We start from the raw sequence: 20,495 nt of genomic DNA on the forward strand, positions 1-20,495 counted from the left end.
GTAACACTGCTGCCTGACTGAAAACGTTCAGTTTAATGTTTTGCTATTCCCTCCCTGTTTACATGTACCTGTAACACTAAGCTGTATGAATAACATGAAAAAATATGAATAACATAAGCTGTATTCAAAACTAATGACCCTCTCAACGGTGTTCCTAGGTAGAGAAAACTACAAATCTCCATATGCATAGCATTCTACAAAGATGCTCAATAGTGTTTCCTTATTTTCAAATTAGACATCGATTTCTTTGTTGAGTCAGGCAATAACTGTGGTGGAGGACTTCATCTTTTCATTGATCTAGCTGTGCAGGTGTTGTTGTAGTGTCTTTACGGATAGAATCTCTCTCAATGAAATGATCAGTGCGTAATAATTTTTACATTCATATGGAGAAATGTACAGTATAGTTTGAGAAACTGAAATGTCCCATGTTTTGAGTAGTCCTTTAATCTCTCAGGTCTTTTTTTTCTTACTCCTTTTGTTTATTGGCTCCCCAGATGTCAATTTGCTATTAGCCAATCAGAGATGAGTATCGTAAGCCAACGGGTTCTCGGAGGGGGCGGGTCTAAAAAAGGCCGCGGGAAAGACAGACAACGGTAGAAAACGGAGCTGCTTAACTGGTTTTAAGTTCAGTACAAACTGTTATATTACTGCTGTTTATCAAGTCACGATCGGGGGTTTTATATCGGGTTGTAACCACGTTAAAACGAGAGAGTGAGTTGTGTTTTGGAGCTGTTTTCGGCCGTTAGCTTCACTAAACGCCGCTAATGCTAGTCGGCCATCACCCGTGCTAATTTGGAGGAGAAGAGACTGCCTGTGTGTGTAGGAGCCATTTTGTTTTTGAGTGAGTATGGATGCTTTCAGATAACTGGTGATTTATAGTTAAAATATTGGACGTTTATCAGTGTTTGTGGATTTCTGTGCTTTAGATGTTACAACACTAGCTGTCGTAGTAGCGGTGCTCTGGACCTGCCACTGCATGAGCCAGAGAACCCGATTTTAGACACACGCACATGGACAGAACTTTGGTTTGGGCTCCTCCATCACACCACTCACCTTGGACCTTGAAAACAAGTGGCTGCTAACAGCGTTCTGGCCTGTCCAACAGAAGTGAATACAGAAAATATTTTGAGTTTTTCAAATTAGCTCTAAGAAGTGCTCTAGAGAAATGGGACCATTAACTGAGTTATATCAATGGGTATTTTCTTGTATTTTCTTAGTTTTCACCAGGACATTTTTAACCTCCTAAGACCCGAACTCTTGCATGGCGTGCATTTTTAATTCCTCTTTGCTATTTAGGCTGATTGGGACCTGATGACTGTAACAACAAAGAATTATCTTTTTGCATGATGTAGTTTCTGAGAAAAATGATGTCCACATATGAGGACATTAGTTTTAAATTTCGATAGAAACCAATAAAGAGACAATTGATTAATGATGTGCAAAACTATTTATTTGGTGCCAGAACACAGCAGCATTTTCATGAGTGCAAAAACAAAATGAGAAAGAACAATTGTGCCCCTTTGAGCAATATGACCCATTTGAAGTTGCAGAAAGACGTATATGTCTGTAACAAAGTAAAAAACATTCTGAACATTTTGCATTGTTACTGTTCTAAACTGTTCATTTCAATTTCTGAACATGGCTCATATGTGGTCACCAGGCCCTTGTTGAGAAAAAGTTAGTATTGTGGTCTAGAGAACCCAAAATGTGAAGTCCACATATGTGGACGCCAGGTCCTAGGAGGTTAAAAGTGTAAATCACAGTCTGGTGCAGTGATAAATATTCTTTCTGTTATTGATTATCGGTTGGCTCTTGTAACTGGCAACGTGCTGATCTGAATCTAGTGCAGGTAACACTGACTGTGCATAACTACCTCATACAAACCCATCTCAAATAACCCGAACTATCCCTTTCATAAAGGTGAACACAACAGACAATTGTGTAATGGCTCTCCACTCTGTCACAGAACTTCTCAAATCAGATCATTATACACTATGTGTTCATTATGTGTATGTGTGGATGACAATGTTAGCATCACTAATTAATCTATAAATATAGGAAGGTTGATGTACTCAAGTGGTTTTGAGAAGTCTGTTCCTCTGTTCCTCTCCTGCACACTGTTTGCTCTGAGCTTAAAAATATCACACAGCTAATTTCAAGGTCAGGAAATTGTGGCAGTGCCACAAAACGGGGCCCATCAAGTTGGAAACAGAGGCTTGAGACTTGACTCAGACTAAGTTGTTTTTTTCTTTCAGATTCTACTAGAAGATCTACACAAGAGATCTACAAAGAGTAAGTTTCATTGTTATTTTCTTTAATGCTGTGCTGTTTTTTGTTGGCCACTGTGCCATTAATGTGCCTCGTCTCGGCCACCGTGCCTATCAATCACCCCCCCTTATCGCTATAGCTATCTCCCTCCCTCATCATCATTTACTCAGCCTGTTGTCTGTTGTGCATTGAAGGAGCCTTGTAATAGCCACTGGATCAGTTTTGGTGCAATAACCTTTTTTCTTTCAGGTAGAGCTACAAAAAGTAAGTGCCATTTTTATTTTCTTTATTACTGCGTTACCTTTGCTATGCCTAGCCATCTGTCCGTCAAACGTGGCTAACCGTTCGTTCAACATGGCTGTCTATCCGCCCGCCTGTCAGTCCGTCTAGCATGGCCGTCTGTCCATCTATCTAATCAGCATGGATCCATTTTGGTGCAGTCAATTATTTCAAGTACATCTACAAACAGTAAGTGATATTTTTATTTTCTTTGCCGCCGTGCCTGTCTGTCCATCAATCCAGTATGGTTACCTGCTTGGCCCTCTCTCCTCGATCTCTCATCTGTCATCGATCCAACATGGCCGTTCGTATGTCCGTCTGTTTAATCAGCATGGATCTATTTTGGTGCAATAACTTATTTCAAATACATCTACAAACAGTAAGTGAAATTTTTATTTTATTTTCTGCTGTGTTATTTTTGCTCTGCCTATCTATCTGTCCGTCAAACATGGCAAACCGAAAGTCCAACATGGCTGTCCATCCGTCCGGCCGTCCTTACGTCATTACGTCCTTACGTCCATACGTCCATCCTTCTAACATGGCCAGCTGTCTATCTATCTTATCAGTGTCGATCCATTTTGGTGCAATCACTTATTTTAGATACATCTACAAATGGTAAGTGACATTTTTTATTTTCTTCACTGCTGCGTCATTTTTGCTGTGCCTATCCATCTGTGTGTCAAACACGGCCAACCGTCTGTCCAAAATGGCTGTCTTATCAGTCTGCCCATCTGTCTGTCCAACGTGGCTTTCCGTCCATCTATCTAATCAGCATGGATCAATTTTGGTGCAATAACTTATTTCAAATACATCTACAAACAGTAAGTGATATTTTAATTTTCTTTACTGCTGTGTTTTATTTACTGTGTTATTTTTGTAGACTAATTGATGTAGACCAAGCCATAGTTATCCCAGATCAAGATAATTAATCGGGGTGATGCACATAGTAAACCTAATCACATAAGGTGAATGTAAAACTCAGTTAATGTGGCTGAGACCAAGACCAGACTTCTTTACCACATCTTCAGTAGTGCACATGTTGGATGCTGCTTTTACTAACATTTTGGAATTTTTATGAAAATATATACACACATTTAACCACATACATAAAAAGTTAGACAATAAATAAAGTGCACTTAATAGTAAATATGGAGTGATTTCAATTTTTGTTGGATCTCAGTGTTAGCCCTTTTTTCCAAACTTCAGTGAATCACTTTAAGAATCAAAGTACACTTACAGACTTTGCCAAGAAATCTTGTCATTTAAAGATTATAATAGGTAATGTGAGACTGTAAAATAGAAATTCCTCCTATCACTTCACAGTTTCTGGCTTTTGCTTCATCTCAATGTGAGCACTCTGGAAAGGCATGGATCCACCTCACAGAGAGCAGCAATCAGAACTGAGCTGGCTTCAGTTCCCTTTCTTCGCACAGTGTCAATCACATCTCGTGCCTTTTCTGCTCTGATTTTTGTTCCGGCTGACTGCATTTCATCGTCATTTACAACGCCGTGCTCAAGAAGTTTATCCAGAAGCTGGTTTAGAACAGCTTCAGACACTCCATTAATAAACTTTGTCCGAACCAGCAGCAGCCTGTCCTCTGTTGGGAGGCTGTCTTCTGCTGGGAGGCTGTCCTCTGCAGGGATGCTCGTCTGAACATGTTCCCTTCTTGGACCTGAAAGGAAAACAGGCAAAAGAAGTGTAAAGGAGCTTTTAAGTGCAAATTCTGCTCTCTGCATCCACACACTCACACACACCTAATGTCCACTTAAAGTGTATACTGGATGAAGTAAAGGGGTCAGTTCATCCCAGAAGTCCCAGGATGTTGTGTGAAAATAGGGAACACAGAAACTGAAAATCCAGAGGCTTTAGTAGAGGTTTTTGTTCAATTAATGGAGCAATAATGTGGTGAAAACATGGCTTCAGATGACATGTCGCCTAAATTAAGAATGATGGATATCGAGACAATGTTAAGGTGCCTGGATATGCATAATATATTTACATATGCAGATTCTATTCAGTCAGAAGGGTCTAAACTCTGACATCAGGTGCAGTGCTGCTTCAGGAGGGTGAAGCTTTTACCTGGTAGAGGAACATTGCGTTTCCAAACTTCTGTCCTCTCTTCGTCTTCGACCGTCAAAGTCACTTTCTTTGGGTTTGTAGTCAGGAAAACCTCAAATGTTGGAAAGAAATTTGGCCCATACTTTGAGCGAAACTCTGCATGCTATAAACCAGGGGACAAAAAGGAGTTGTTGTTTTTGACATTCAACCCAGACTATATTTATATTATATTACTATACTGTAATTTGGACACTGCAGTGACTCAATATTGGAATGTGACAGATGGGGCTACCTGATTAGCATGCTAACTTCAGTAGAAGGAAAGTAGTGCTAGAAATAGAAACAGAGTGCCTTCAACCACTGGAGACAGCTCTTGGCAAGTAAAGGAATGAAGTTTGACGCTGAACTAGCAACATTTCTTCTGGACTGATAAGTGTAACAGTCGTTAATGCTAATGCTGGCTATATAGCTACAGCAAAACTTACAAAATGGCTCTTTTAATAACCATTAGAAGTGTATGAGACTTTACTCACCTCAGGCTGTATTTCTAACTCCTCGGGTTCACAGTGAATAATGTAACTTTGACCAGTAATCAGTTTACAGTCGGAGGAGATTTTGATGTATTCAGCATCTCCTTGTTGGGCGGCAACCTTCAGCAACAGGACATTTTTGTTATGGTGTTACTGCTTAAAGATTCAAGTCAATATGTTTGAGTACTTTTAAAAACAACAAATGTTGGCCAAAGTTTTAAAGATATCAAAATCTTAAAATCTATTTTTTACTGTGCTCAATAAAATCTATTGAGTATATTTAATTTGGACTAATTTAGTTCACCTTTTACACCACCTGGTGGAAATATCACAAATGACACTGGCAGACAGAAATGAATACTGACAGAGAACCCAGAAGAAAACCTAAAATCCAAAGAGCAATCTGAGGGTTTACAGTTCAGATGTTCAGTTTCAGAGAGTCCCAGCATGAGAAGTTTTGATAGAAGTTTATGTGGTTGCTATGCACATATGACACATATCTTTACCTCTGGCAGAGGGATGTTGCTTGGCAGGAGAAAAACATCGAGAACTTCAAGCCCACTATCCGGTGGTCGGAGGAACAGCAGAACTTCGCCAGTAATTGGTTTTATGTTGTTCCATAACCTCCCAAAAATCTCCAAAGCCCAGACAAGGCCAAAGGCAGAGAGATGAGGAACTTTGACGATCACATGAGTGTCTGTGATCTCAAGTGGTTCGAGGATGCTGATTCCATCATCACTGATGTGAACGACAGACAGCAGGCCTTCAGGTTGCAAATCTGTGAAAACAGGTATTCAATAGCTGCTTTACTGATATCAGCCTCATTGTAAGTTGGAGGTGTTTCCTCATTTGAAATGCTCTGTGGCACTGTTTGCATAGTGGCTATAATTTGTGTCTATAACATATCCCTGATAATCTGAGTCAAATGCAAAATATCTACTTATACCAGTCTTGCCATGTTTTTGGTAAGACTGGTGTATTTTGTATCCAGCTGTGCTATCATTGTGCATTTTGTCTTGTCAAGTCCCAGTAGACCTGTTGCTGCACCTTCACTTGCTGTTGCATTAACATGTTGTTATTGTTTACTGTGCTTGCGTTCTTCTCTCTGCGTTTGATGTCACCCTCAGATGAAAGGCATCTAGTACCTACGTTTTATGGCAACTTGGTACCAGTATAAGAAGTGTCAGTTCTTGTGACATTGCTACAGTAGACTCATGTGATCCATGTGCTTCTAGGTAATTTAATGTCATTGCTCCCCACAGTTCTGTACAGTTAATAATCAATTAACTACGTGGAAATTAAATAAAACTAACAATGTCTGATCATTGCTTTAACAAAGCATAACTATTTGCTTACCATGCTTTGTTACACAGTGTGGGAGATGGAGCTCACAGACAGCATCCTCATGGCACTGGATATTGAACAGCGGACCTGCAGCAGTCTTGCCAGCTGTTTGGAGGAGACTCTCATCCCATTGGATAGTCCTGTAAAGCAGCTCAGCCTCCTGATCCATAACAAACACCAGTCTAGTTAAAGTACACTGGAACCCACCTGGACCAGGACACCTGAACCTGTAGGACACCGAAGACCAAATGACCACAGGGAACATGAGATGAAAAGGTTTTAACTTGGGCAACAAATTGTGCTCATCCTAAATCAGATTCATGAATCACTTCATGAGCCCTGAGAGATCAAAGGAAGAGGGAAGTTAAGGAAAACAAAACTAGCACATGTACCAAAGCATACCACACAGTGAGTCAGGGCATGTTTGATCTGTACTGTTGCTGCATTTGCTGTTTAAGTGAATACATATAAAGTGAAAATCAAACTTAACCACCAAACACGAGTTGACTTCACTGTGACTTTTATTGAGGGTGAACTATGTGTTTCACCTGTGGCTTCTTCAGGTTTTCTCAGTAGAATTACAAGAGCGTTCACAGGTGTGATAAAAACAAATGACCAATTATAATTGTCTTCATTTTGTCATTTTCAAATTATTTTCACATTTTTTCAAAAGGTAACATTTTTCAAACTCATATTTTTTACTTTTTAAAACTTTGGGATTTCTTTTTATATGATTACCTGTAGGAGACTTGTGCAGATTCAGTGTGCAGTTCAGGTGTGAAGCTTGATGGAGGCTGGGATTCAGAAAGGAACATAAGTTTTACTAGAAATATCCATCTTGTGTTCAATAAGGGAAACATATTCTCACACAGTCCAAACTGAACTGAAACACAATGTGTAGATTACAGATAAAATGTAGTCTGAGAAGACTGCAACACAAGTATAAGGCGCCATTGTAATTATTTACAATTAATGTGAGAGTGGTTTGAAGCAAGCTATTCTATAGTCTGTGGATTATGATACATCTCAAAAGGTAACAAAGATATTGACTAACTGACTAAAGAAGTTGAATAATTCATTAAAGTATAGAAGTCATGAAAAAGATAGTGGCAAGAATCTGTTCAAGAATATCTAAAGAGGTTGATTCTAGCTCCAACTGTGAGAAGGTAGTTGATGCCACAAAATGTAAAAGTGAACAGTAACTAGTAGCTAGAAATGTGTTTGTTGAAGTCATAAACTGGCTCAGCATTATGCAGCGATCCACAAATCAAGTGGATATTTTCCAGGATCAGACTGTTTTTTTGTATGAAGTTAATTTTTTGTGCTTTCCCAGGAAAGAGTTTGCTTGCTGAGCTGGTGGTGGAGGGAATAGTAAAAAAGATTTCCATACTAAGAAAGAAAGAAATACTACAGCAGTAATTTTAAAACAAGCTCACTTCAGTTTAAACCAGTTATTTTGACAACAGCTGTGTTTGACTGGAGAACTGGTCAAACTACAGGAACAGGACCAATATTTGCCAAAAATGCAACCATTCGAAAGCAAGATTGTTGATTGTTAAGTCGTTCAGTTTGATCAGGCATCGTGACCTCAAACTCAACAACAAACAACAACCGATCCAAAGGGAAATATTTATTGACATCTTAAGATATTTGGTTTCTATTGCCTGCTGTGTGTTAAGCCCTGACAGTTGTCCAGAATATCAAGATACAGTGGTCGTTCTCACCTTCATCAGCTTTGTGTCATCCACAGACACATGCAGCTTTGTCTCTGCTGTGTTTGGGTCCAGTTTGGCATCAGACTCACCTGATGGGAGGAGAAGAGACATAGAAGATAATCAGAAATCAGTCTTTACTGTTCCTCTCTCAATCAGATCTGAGTCAGAGAATGGGAACAGAGTCCAACAGCAGCGGCTCAAAGCTTCCTGTCATCACTTAACTCTTGGATGATCCTAGTTTTCCCCTTGGCTGTGTAACAACCTGAGTGAACACGTCCAAGTCAACTTAGTTTATGATATTGATATGCTAGCTGTTTGTAGTTGCTTTTATTCAGCGAAATTTACTCAGGCTCCCCTGACTGCCTCTTTTCTTATTGGCTGACACCTGTTGCTAGAGCACTAGCATTGCCAGACACTACTTCAGTACTCACGGGTTTTGTCTCTGGAAGCTTTAATCACCCTGTTGTTTACCCTGTAGAGAAAAACACAACCACAACAGGTACAAAGTGATTTGAAAATTATCAGGTTTTGTTTGAGTTATCTTATTAAACCCAACAGTGATAATTCCAGATCAGTGGGCTGACTCCAACCCTCTACTGACCTCAGAGTCTCCAGACTACAGTCTGGACTCTCCAGAAAATCACACAGGAGCTTCACTCCTGAAATCTTCAGCTTGTTTCCGCTCAAGTCCAGTTCTCTCAGATGGGAAGGGTTGGACTTAAGAGCTGAGGCCAGAGAAACACAGCTGATCTCTGACAAACTGCAGGACCACAATCTGAGTAAAGAATAAAACAGGTCACACCCACTTATGTTGCAGTTTAGAGTCACCAATTAACCCAACTTGCATGTCTTTGAACTGTGGTAGGAAACCAATCAGATATGTCCTAATCAATGAACTTCTGTCTAAAATTTGGAGAGTGACTTTATCCTTGTGTTATTGTGGGTCATCATAATGTCAGCCTTCTATAGACATCATCTAAATGTCAGCACAACATTCATACAAGGCCCTTCATCTTGCCAGCAGGTGGAAATTTGCATCAAAGTGCACAAACTGTCATTTACTGTTGCCAGTAGGTGGTAGTGGTAGTAGGTAGTATTGTCATCTTTAGGCCAAAATTCTTATCAAACATGTTAAGTTCGGGGCTGATTTGACCATATATTGTTGAGTTACAAACCACTTCCTGTTTCCTGGCAAAACATAAAAGTTTGACCAGGGCCTTCACAAATTATGTAAATAAATTGGGTTAAATGGTAAATTAAACATATAAGATGTATAATTGTAGTAATCATTGAACTAACCCCAGAGTCTCAAGTCTGCAATCTGAACTCTCCAGAAAACCACTCAGTAGCTTCACTCCTGAATCCTGCAGCTTGTTTTCACTCAGGTGCAGCTCTCTCAGATGGGAGGGGTTGGACTTCAAAGCTGAGGTCAAAGAAGCACAGCTGATCTCTGACAATCTGCAGTCCATCAATCTGAATAAGAAAATAAATCATGTAGATAAAAATCATTGGTAATCCAATCAGATATTTCCTAATCAATGAGCTTTTCTCTAGAATCAGCAGAGTGACTTTGTCCCTCTGTTACTGTGGCTCATCATAATGTCAGCATTCAACAGACATCATTCTAATGTCACCACAGATTTCACACAACTATTCATGTAAACAACAAAGTAAAATATTAATCAATCAATATTAATAATCGATATCAACAATCGGTGATATTACCCCAGACTCTCCAGTCTACTGTCTTGACTCTCCAGAAAACCACACAGTTCCTTCACTCCTGAATCCTGCAGCTTGTTGTAGCTCAGATCCAGGTGTCTTAGGTGGGAGGGGTTGGATTTCAGAGCTGAAGCCAGAGAAGAACAGCTGATCTCTGACAAACTACAGGACCACAGTCTGAGTGAAGAATGAAACATGTAACTTTAGTAGACAAAGTTCCTGCTTGAAAACATTCAGTGTTTCATCATCTGTTCAGAACTGAAGACGGTTTAGAAAGTGGAAGTTGAGAAAATGGAAACACCAAACAACTGAACCAACAGGATGCAAAAAGTGACAAAGAGCTGTTATTAATATTAATGACAACATGCTAATGCTTCAGCAAAGACATAGTGACTTCAACTATTAAAATCTAGCAGCTCCACCAATAGCTCCATCTATACAAACTCATATTGTGCAACCAAACACAAGTAGAAAAAATCCACAGAAATTTATCTCACTTTCTACTCAGTTTCCAAATATACCAAATGTAGAATGAGAGCAAAATTGAGCTGAAGACATCGAAAATATTTCCATTTTATGGAATACGGCAACAGTCTTTTGTGAGTACATTCAGTACTATATGAAAAAGAATATGTGGACCAAAGACATTAATCATTTTATGAATGTAGGTTATGTATTTATATATTGGGTTCAATGGTAAATTTAACATATAAGATCTACAATAGTAACAATCAAAACATTAATTACCCCAGAGTCTCCAGTCCACAGTCTGGACTCTCCAGAAAACCACACAGCTCCTTCACTCCTGAGTCCTGCAGCTTGTTTCTACTCAGCTGCAGTTCTTTCAGATGGGAGGGGTTTAACTTCTGTGCTAAGGTCAGAGAAGCACAGCTGATCTCTGACAACCTGCAGGCACCCAATCTGAATAAAGAATAAAACATGTTGAAGCATGTTAAGATGGCAATACTGCAGGCTGTACATACCGTCAGTCACAGACATTCGTGATTGCATAATCCTGCTGACAAAACAACAAACCGACGTAAGTGAAAATATAACCTCCTCTGCAGATATAAAAAACAAAGCAAATAATCTATAATCCAATCAGATATTTCCTAATCAATGAGCTTTTAAAACTAGAAGAGTGACTTTGTCATTCTTTTTTTGTTGGTCATCATAATGTCACCCTTCTACAGACATCCAAATGTCACCACAATACCTCAGCAAGTAAACACTGGAAAGATACTAAACTTGATATGTGAAACTTAGACTGTTGAAGCCTTGTATTAGTTTAAATTGAACTTAAAATGTGTAATTTTACACAGAAAAAGAATCTGAATTTTGCCGTAATCTCCTTGAATTTAAATGTTTTTATGTACCATGTTATGTTATATTTTGTTATTGTTATTTTGATCTTATTAATATTATATTTTATTGGTACATTATCAGCTTGTCAGTGGTTTCTAAAGCATTCTGAATAACACTAACCAGTACAAAAGATGCTAGACAAATGAAGTCTGATTGATTGATTGTAAGTTAAAAAGCAAGTCTTTCATACAATTTTTCACCCATTTGGAAAGATGAAATATTTCTTTAAAAAATTACAATTTCTTCAGATTTGCACTTTAAAAATTACAGTCAAGTATTTGAATTAAATGTATACAAAAAACGATAAAAGGTCCAGTCAGTGAACTGACCTCAGAATCTCCAGTCTACAGTTGGGACTCTCCAGTCCAGCACACAGCTGCTTAACTCCTGAATCCTGCAGCTCGTTTCCATTCAGGTTCAGTTCTCTCAGATGGGAGGGGTTAGACTTAAGAGCCGAGGCCACAACTTTACAGTGAGTCTCTGAGAGTCCACAACCAGGAAGTCTGTCATGACACATTACAAATGTCATTATGAACAAACTTTGTATTTACTTGAAGCATTTGATGGCAAAACAGTCTCATCTCTCACTGTCTCTGACATACAACAATAATTCTAATCACTCTCTTATACCTGCAGACATTTTTTAATTTATTTTTTTGGTCATTTTATGCCTTTATTGGATAGCATAGTGGAGATAGACAGGAAATGCAGGGAGAGATGCAGTTGTCTACAAGATCAGAGATTTTCTCTGGAAAATTATACAGATCTTACTTTGAGCACACCAGTAACAACAGCAACTGTCAAGAATTTGACAAGCAATTGAATAAACAAGTAATCAATGAACAAGTCGAACACTATTTTCTGAATGATTAAGTTTAATGTGTATATTTGAACTTAACTACTAATCTACTCTGATCATGTTCATGATCTTATCTGGACTCACCGAGCCTTCCTGCAGTTCCTCACAGCTGGAATCAGTCTCTGTAGTCCCTCCACTGATGTGTTGTACTCCTTCAGGTCCAACTCATCCAGAACCTCCTCTGACATCTGCAGCATGTAGGCCAGAGCTGAGCACTGGATCTCAGAGAGTTTCTCCTCTGGTATGTTCTCTGACTTCAGGAACTCTTGGATCTCCCGATGAACCGAGTGGTCCTTCATCTCCATCAGACAGTGGAAGATGTTGATGCTTCTGTCAGGAGAGATATCATCAGTGCTCATCTTCTTCAGGTTGTTGATGGTCCTCTGGATGGTTTCTGGACTGTTCTTTCTCTGACCCAGCAGACCTCCTAAGAGTCTCTGGTTGGACTCCAGAGAGAGGCCATGAAGGAAGCGAACAAACAGGTCCAGGTGACCATTTCTGCTTTCAAGTGATTTCTCCATAGCTCCCCTCAGGAAGACATCCAGAGAAGGGTCATGGGTGTCATTTGTTCCAAGAATCTTACAAATCCTACCGAAAAGAGACTCGGGGTTCGAGTTCCAGTGTTTGAAGTCTTCTCCCAGGAAGTCCTTCAGGACCTCTGTCTTCCTGTTGGTGTAACAGTGGAACATGTAGACTGCAGCCAGAAACTCCTGAACGCTCAGATGAACAAAGCAGTAGACTGTTTTCTGGAAGATCACACTCTCTCTTCTGAAGATCTCAGTACAAAGTCCTGAGTACACCGAGGCCTCTGTGACATCAAGACCACACTGCTCCAGGTCTTCTTGGTAAAACATGATGTTTCCTTTCTCCAGATGTTCAAACGCCAGCCTCCCCAGCTTCAGAAGAACTTCCCTGTCAGCCTCCGTCAGCTGTTTCTTGTGTTTTTTCTTCTTCTTTTCCTTGTGTCCCTCATCATACTTATTCTTCCTCTGTGTCTGAACCAGCAGGAAGTGTGAGTACAGGTCAGTCAGGGTCTGGGGCAGCTCTCCTCTCTGGTCTGTGGTCAACATGTGCTCCAGAACTGTAGCAGTGATCCAGCAGAAGACTGGGATATGGCACATGATGTGGAGGCTCCTGGACGTCTTGATGTGTGAGATGATTCTGCTGGACAGCTCTTCATCACTAGATCTCCTCCTGAAGTACTCCTCCTTCTGGGCATCAGTGAAGCCTCGTACTTCTGTTACCCTGTCCACACATGTAGGAGGGATCTGATTGGCCGCCGCAGGTCTGGAAGTTATCCAGACGAGAGCCGAGGGAAGCAGATTCCCCCTGATGAGGTTTGTCAGCAGCACGTTGACTGATGACTCCTGTGTGACATCAGACACAGACTTCCTGTTGTTGAAATCCAGTGACAGTCTGCTTTCATCCAGGCCGTCAAAGATGAACAGAACTTTACAGACAGCGAGCTGCTCTGCTGTGACCTTCTGTAATGTTGGATGGAAAACATGGAGCAGCCTGAGAAGACTGTACTGCTGATCTCTGATCAGGTTCAGTTCCCTGAACGAAAGCAGAACCAGCAGACTGACATCTTGGTTCTCCAAGCCCTCTGCCCAGTCCAGAGAGAACTTCTGCACTGAGAAGGTTTTTCCAACGCCAGCGACGCCGTTGGTCAGAACCACTCTGATGGTTCTCTGCTGGTCAGGTGATGCTTTAAAGATGTCTTCTCTCCATTGCTCAGGTAAGACTTTAAAGATGTCATGGCATCTGATTGGAGTGTCATGGAGGGTCTCCATCTTGGAAGTTGTCTCCAGCTGCCTCACCTCATGTTGGGTATTAACCTCTTCACTCTGTCCCTCTGTGATGTAGAGCTCAGTGTAGATCCTGTTGAGGAGGGTTCCACTTCCTGTTCCATCAGTTCCTTCAGTCACACGTTCACATCTGCTCCTCAGACTGATCTTATGTTGATGTAAAACCTCCTGCAGACCACTATCTGCTGAAAGAGAAGAGACAACGTCAGACTGAAGAAACAGAATCTGAGAATCTGATGATTATTTTCATCAGCTGCAGAAAAACTAAAGACAAACAAAGAAAAGATTTTTAATGTTGTGGTATTTATGATCATCTTAAAGGTCGATGCTGTGTGATGTAACAAATTACACTGTATAAAGAAAGTCCTGGTTTCAGAAGTGATGACATCATCATACAGATGTTCAGTCTCACTTTGTTCAGTGCTGGTCTGACTGGCTGTCTGCAGTCCAGGTCTTGTTCTGGATCTTTGTCCACACTGGGGACAGGAGGAGTCTCCTGATGAACCAGACTGGTCCCAGTATGAGGTGAAGCACTGTCTGCAGAACCAGTGTCCACAGCTGGTAGAGACTGGATCCTTCAGGACGTCCTGACACAGAGCACAGCTGGACAGCTGCTCCTCCACAGACACATCACTCCTAATCCTCCCTCTGTGGACATGAACATATGTCTTTTTAGATTAAAAACTCTTTCAAATCTTTCATTATTCTAACAAAAAGATTTTAACTAAGCCTAACCCTAGATAATTGGATAGCAATTGACTCACTGGCCATTTAGTGAATGTTATGTATGGAGTTGTAATAAGAGAATTACTTGCCATTCAAATAGGGTTATGGTTTTGCCTGTTTTATCATCTTTCAAAAACATAAAAAATTAATGGGTGTAGTTGTGTGCTTCATAGAGCTGTTTAGTACATGCACAAATAAATCTTAATCTGCATATCTTTGCAATAAACTGATATGCTTTGTTACTGAATCATTGATTTTGAGGAAACAAATACCACACAAGTGAAAACATGTCTAATATGTGAGAGCAGCTTCTGTATCAGGTGAGGAACTGAGACAACAAGTCTGACCAATGTAACTGACAGGCGTGAGTCTGTGATTGATGTGACTGATTTTCAACATTATGCTTTAATGAAAGTTTTTCATAAAGAAATTCTCACCATAAGGAGGCATGGACACAGACCTAAAACCAAGAGCCACAACATGAACTGCAACAACATCAAGTCAGGATCTTTTGTATGTCATTCCTTATCTCTCTCTGTTCTCATTTCGTATAATCTCTCTACTGTCAGCTCCCAAAATCACAGACCAAAAATGCTGTGCAAAAATAAGTTAAGGAAGTGTACAAGTTCTCTTACCTTGTAGTTGAAGGTCCAGATTCCTTACTGAGTGCTGGAGGATGATCTATGGACCGGTCAATGTTCAAAGAAATGGATTCTGAAGACTCTTCTCTGTCCCCCTCTTCTTCTACACAATCACTCATCCTCTGGACTTCATTCAGTGTGGGATGTAAACCACTAATTCTGATTGTCAGCTCACAAACACAGGAACTGCACGCAAGACTGAGGGAACAGCAAGTAACACACACACGTGGTCAGTTTTCTCAGGTTAGGTGTAAGTTTAATATGTATTATTCAGCCCATCACAATGTAGTATGAAACTGTTGAGTCCGACTGAGAGAACAGGAAGAACCACTCAGACATTATTTTCTCCTTTTCTTTCAGTGTCTTTTTATGGTCAAAAGTTAATTCTGACTCTTCTTCCCTTCACAGTCCAAAGGGAGAAAACTGACTCAGAGACTTTGACAGTAAAATAACAATAATGTTGTTTTAACACTCACCTGCCTCAGCCTCTAGTTTTCCTTCTTCTGCTCCGTTCACTCAACATGGAGTCTGAACTAACTGACTGAACATCTTCAATGTTCCCTCCCTTGTTCTCATGCACCTGGATCACATGGTCTATGTTGCTCCTCCCCTCTCAATGTACAGGAAATCTCGAGTCTGTCTACATGCATGTTTTTTTTGACCAGTTAGAAATATGTTTAAATTAGTTGTAATTCCATCATTCTATTATTAGTTTATTTTACAGACTTACTTTATAATAAATTATATAAATAATGTTTATTACCATTATAAACAGCTGGCCATGACCCAGCTGATCATCTGGATGTGGATCTTACTGTTGAACAGGTGACAGTGAGTTAAGGCGAACAGCCAGGACTGTGTCCTGTCCCCCGACTCTTCTTCCTTTACATAAACATTGTCATATGCCATCACAGTTCAGTTACCATCCTTTAAGTCCACTGATGATAATAGGCCTCATATCCAGTAAGAAGCAGGACAATGCAGTGGGAGCAGGTAGCCAAAGCAGGTAGTGCCACCACAACAACTCTCTATTTTTACATGAAGCAGAATTTTAAAAGTGATATTATATTTATTTGCTTATTCCAATATTTAATATTTTCATACATAAAGAGTTGTGAATATGTATAGCTTTTTATTAAGAGAGGAATGACATATAGTCCATGCTGTAATTTAGACAGTTACACATTGTTCTTCAGGATCTCAGTGTCGGTATCTTCAATTTGAAATAAAGTAATGGATACTACATTAAAGTACCAAACCTCAGCTTTAATTTGAGCAGGTTTAAATCAATATAGGAAGAACAGTGGCCAAATAAAAGGGTTCAAATTGTTTGAGCTTCCATTGCAGATTTATTTTCTTCAGATCAATAATGATTAAGTTTTAATGTACCTTTATTTTTATTTATACGGTATCTTTTTGGTTAATGTTGAATAAGTCACTGGAGTCACCACATGAAAATGTAATTTTCACTTCCTATTTTTATGTCAGTTACCAAATGTTTGTCTGTGTGACCTAACCCCTGGCTCTGGATAGGGAACTATTCTCAATGACACCGGAAACATCTCTGTGCAACATTTACAGTTGACAAGGCGTTGTCAAGTATTATCTCAGTTTTCTATGTATTCTACGACCCATTTTCTTCATTCATATGTATTTTAATGACTGAAAACTGAAGATAAAGACATTGGTTATGGATTTGAATATATACACTCCAATAATAATCTTTTTAAGAGATTTTCTTTTCTTAGTCTGGGATAAAATTACTTAAGACCAATATTAACACACATAGTATAGACACACATGGTATAAACAAGCGATCCTCAGTTTAAAGCAGCCAAGGCAAATAAGTCTCATGTTATTTCTCATTACTTAGACTGTAAATGTATAATTTCTTTATTTGGACCTGCTCTGTAGCCTTGCATCATAGGAAGTTGACTTGATTTTCAGTCACAGCAACTAAACAGGGAAGTTGAGTAGTTTATTACACATCAGCTCAAATTTATTGACTGAACCATTTTCACTTCACATCACAAAAGATGTCATCACTGCTTCTTGGCTCATTTGGCGAGAAACATTTTCAAGGATTTCACTTTCTGGCTTGTTAACATAGACAGTTATATTATGTTTTTACTTTTCATGAACTGCACTGAAAAATACATGATATGATGTTTTATCTGCTGGAGTTTGGTTTAGCAGAAAGACACTAATGAAATAAGAGGTTTGTTAACTTTAGCAGCTCGTCTGTGGAATTATTCAGCAGTGACATTAAATCTGATATTTCATGGTGCAGCTTGCACATGTTGATAATATAATTACAAGACAGGTGTGGTTGTACAGGAGAAGTTCCTGGTGTGAACGTTCACATTTGATGTAGAAATTCAGCTGAAGATCTTGTTTTGTAAAAGCTTCTGCATTATTGTGTTTGTAAATCCAGGTGAAGAGTTTCATGGCGGTCCGGTCTCAGATGCTACTTCAGAATAGAGAACGGAGTCCCGCTTGTGACAGGTGTGTGTTAGTAAAAATAGAGAAATAGTTGCCGCTGTTCATCATACTATGTCTCTATGTCCTGTTTATTATTTTTTACTAAATATGCCCAGTTAGGATGTTGGAGGTGGGAATGAGTGTATTTCTTGTGGAGTTTGAAAGGCTACATCTACACTACTACGTTTAAGTTTTAAAACTCATCACTTCCGCCTGGTATCCACACTACTCAGGAGTTTTCGAGCATGTAAAACAGACTTTTGGAAACACTGCTGGACCCGTTTTAGTTTGAAAACTCCAGGGTTGAGTCGGAGTCTGATTTGACAGAAATGGAGACCTTTGGAAATGATGATGTAAACACCCGCTGTCGCTCCGATTGGGTCTTATCAGCCATGACTACCAGTGGTGAATACTACATGGATAATGAATTACAAGCATTACTGACCTTGTTGTCTTTGCTACTGCAACTGTTCTGCATTTTAATGCTACAAATGCCATTACTGTTTCTTGTTCATAGTATTTTGTGCAACTAAGCAGCTGCAGAGTAGACAGTCTTCTCCCTGTTTATACCGGCACATGCACGCCCAGTGTAGGTGAATGGTTATGTATGTAGCTGTTTTCAGGTGTTACTATGGATGGAGATGTTTTCGTTTTAAAATGAAAACATATTAGTGTGCACATAGCCTGAGCTAATGGTGGGTTTCCTCTTTGAGATAATGAACATCTTCCACCCATTACTTCTGTGATTTTGCAGTTCAATGCACAAAAATCAACTCCACATTTGATCTTCTCATAAGCTTTAATCATTTGCCCCACCCCCACCCCCATTACACGCTCATGTTTTGAGAGTTTTAAGGTTTCGACAAAAGTATAAGAATTAAAGATGTGCTGGCAAAAACACCCTGACAGACAGTGTTTCTGCTTCACATTAAGTTCAGCTCTGTTGAAAGGCATGAATCTACCTCACAGAGAGCAGCAATCAGAGCTGCAATGGCTTGTGATCCTTTTATTCATACCGTGTCAATCACCATTCGAGCTTTGTCTGCCCTGCTCAGTGCTCCAGCAGAATACATTTCATCATCAGTTATCACCCCACGCTCCAGGAGTTTATCCAAGCAGCTTACATAGAACAGGTTCAGACACACTGTAGATAAACTGTCTACTCTGCGGTCCCAGCCGGGAGCCCCTCCACAAACTCTCATAAGTCAGTTCTGTCTCTCCTGCAGCTGAATGCTGACCATGCCCATCCCCACAGCTATGTATAGTGAATACATTTACTAACACATTTAAACAAACAGATAAATGGTGGACAGTATATGCCTAGTATGTATATGCTTATAAGTAAGGCCTTTATTAAAACAGACTTTAACAATAAAACCTTTAAGATTTAAAGATTATAATAATTACTGGTAATGTGAGAATGTAAAACAGATCCTCATCACACTCCACAGTTTCTGGCTTTTGCGTCACAATTTGAGCTGTTTGGAAAGGTATGGATCCAAATTACGGAGAGCATCAATCAGAATTGAGCTGGCTTCATTTCCCTTTTTTCGCACAGTGTCAATCACGTCTCTGTCACACCGTGGTGAGGTTGTCTTGTCTTGGGTTTGTTTTGTCCTGTCATTTCCTGTTTTATTTTGAAAAATAATTCTCCTCTCGTTTCAGGTCACTTGCCCTTCCTCATGTGTCTCAGTCTGATTGCCCTAAGTGTTTCCACCTGTTCCCTATTTCCCTCCATGTGTTTAAATTGTCTGTGTTCCCCTTGTCTTGTGCCAGAGTGTCTTCGTCCTTGTCCTGCACCAGAGCCTTGATCCATGTTCACAGCCATCGCCATAGTAAGCCGTATTCTCCTCGTGACGAGTGATTTTTTGTTTGTAAATTTGCCAATAGCTAAAGTTCATAGCCCTTTGTTTTTCCTCATTAACGAGTGATTTTTTGTTTGTTAATTCTTTCCATAGTTTAGAGTTCTAGCCCTTTGTTTTTCCTCATTAACGAGTGATTTTTTGTTTGTTAATTCTTTCCATAGTTTAGAGTTCTAGTCCTTTTGGTTTTTCCTCTTTAAGAGTGAATTTTTGTTTGTTAATTATTTCCATAGTTTAGATTTCTAGTCCTTTTGATTTTTCCTCGCTAAGAGTGATTTTTTGTTTGTTTGTTCTTCCATAGATTTGATTCATAGTCCTTCGGTTTTCCTCCATTCGGAGTGTTCTGAGTTTCTCGATTTGTTTCTTTTGATTAGAGTTTTTTCCTCCTCCTGGAGAGGTTTTGTTTCTCTGTTTTCAGAGTTAGTGTCTAGGATTTTATAGCCATTTGGTTATCACTCTGTCTGAGTTCTCAGGAGAATTCAATAAAAGCATCTTGTTATTCTAAATCTCTGCATCTGAGTCCTGCTTTGAGTCTCGGCCTGACAGTACACTCTGGCCAGAATGGACTCAGCAGAGACTGACCAGATAACGGCCGCGCTTCGCGCTCAGGAGACTCGACTCTCCCGCCAGGAGGAATTTCAGATGGCTATGGTCACGCAGTTGGGTCAACTATCATCCCAAGTGCAGGATCTGCTTGGACACCTACAGCAGACCCACAACCCACCAAGTGCGCCGGAGCCTCCAGTCACGGCGGTTGCTCCGGTTCAGGCGGTACCCATTGCCGGAGCAGGGATCAGGCTGGCACCCCCGGAACGCTTTTCTGGGGAACCAGGATT

At 39.9% G+C, this 20,495-nt stretch overlaps 1 protein-coding gene and 2 long non-coding RNA genes across 5 annotated transcripts; 2 read left to right on the forward strand and 1 right to left on the reverse strand.

The window, feature by feature from the left end:
* The first annotated feature begins 578 nt into the window (after positions 1-578).
* Positions 579-5,712, forward strand: LOC130161548 (uncharacterized). The gene is made up of 3 exons (XR_008826176.1): positions 579-841; positions 2,256-2,292; positions 5,652-5,712. It is a non-coding gene; the product is annotated as an uncharacterized LOC130161548 (long non-coding RNA).
* Positions 1,955-15,894, reverse strand: LOC130161535 (NLR family CARD domain-containing protein 3-like). 3 transcript variants are annotated; one of them, XM_056364902.1, is made up of 17 exons: positions 15,793-15,894; positions 15,311-15,514; positions 14,362-14,597; positions 12,226-14,131; positions 11,612-11,785; positions 10,665-10,838; positions 9,921-10,094; positions 9,495-9,668; positions 8,797-8,970; positions 8,627-8,667; positions 8,205-8,284; positions 7,219-7,274; positions 6,493-6,707; positions 5,643-5,914; positions 5,140-5,256; positions 4,628-4,769; positions 1,955-4,220 (listed from the first exon to the last, which is right to left on the reverse strand). In XM_056364902.1, the coding sequence occupies exons 2-17, from the start codon at positions 15,433-15,435 to the stop codon at positions 3,886-3,888; spliced, it is 4,395 nt and encodes a 1,464-aa protein (XP_056220877.1). In that variant the 5' UTR covers positions 15,436-15,514; positions 15,793-15,894; the 3' UTR covers positions 1,955-3,885. The 3 variants fall into 3 exon arrangements, with proteins under 3 accessions (XP_056220877.1, XP_056220875.1, XP_056220876.1); XM_056364900.1 differs by having other exon boundaries at positions 1,956-4,220; positions 12,226-14,134; XM_056364901.1 differs by lacking the exon at positions 15,793-15,894 and having other exon boundaries at positions 1,956-4,220; positions 12,226-14,134; positions 15,311-15,524.
* LOC130161547 (uncharacterized) lies at positions 5,792-6,589 on the forward strand. Its single transcript, XR_008826175.1, has 3 exons — positions 5,792-5,926; positions 6,264-6,371; positions 6,510-6,589. It is a non-coding gene; the product is annotated as an uncharacterized LOC130161547 (long non-coding RNA).
* Positions 15,895-20,495: the final 4,601 nt, after the last annotated feature.

The sequence above is a fragment of the Seriola aureovittata genome, chromosome 20 (assembly GCF_021018895.1).
Source record: "Seriola aureovittata isolate HTS-2021-v1 ecotype China chromosome 20, ASM2101889v1, whole genome shotgun sequence".
Taxonomy (NCBI): domain Eukaryota; kingdom Metazoa; phylum Chordata; class Actinopteri; order Carangiformes; family Carangidae; genus Seriola; species Seriola aureovittata.

Coding starts and splice junctions, on each gene's coding strand:
- LOC130161535 (XM_056364900.1), bottom strand. CDS start 15,435: ATGAGTGATTGTGTAGAAGAAGAGGGGGACAGAGAAGAGTCTTCAGAA. Junction 11,786..12,225: donor AGGAACTGCAGGAAGGCTCG/GTGAGTCCAGAT, acceptor GTGTCATGACAG/ACTTCCTGGTTGTGGACTCT. Junction 4,770..5,139: donor AGTTAGAAATACAGCCTGAG/GTGAGTAAAGTC, acceptor CCTGGTTTATAG/CATGCAGAGTTTCGCTCAAA.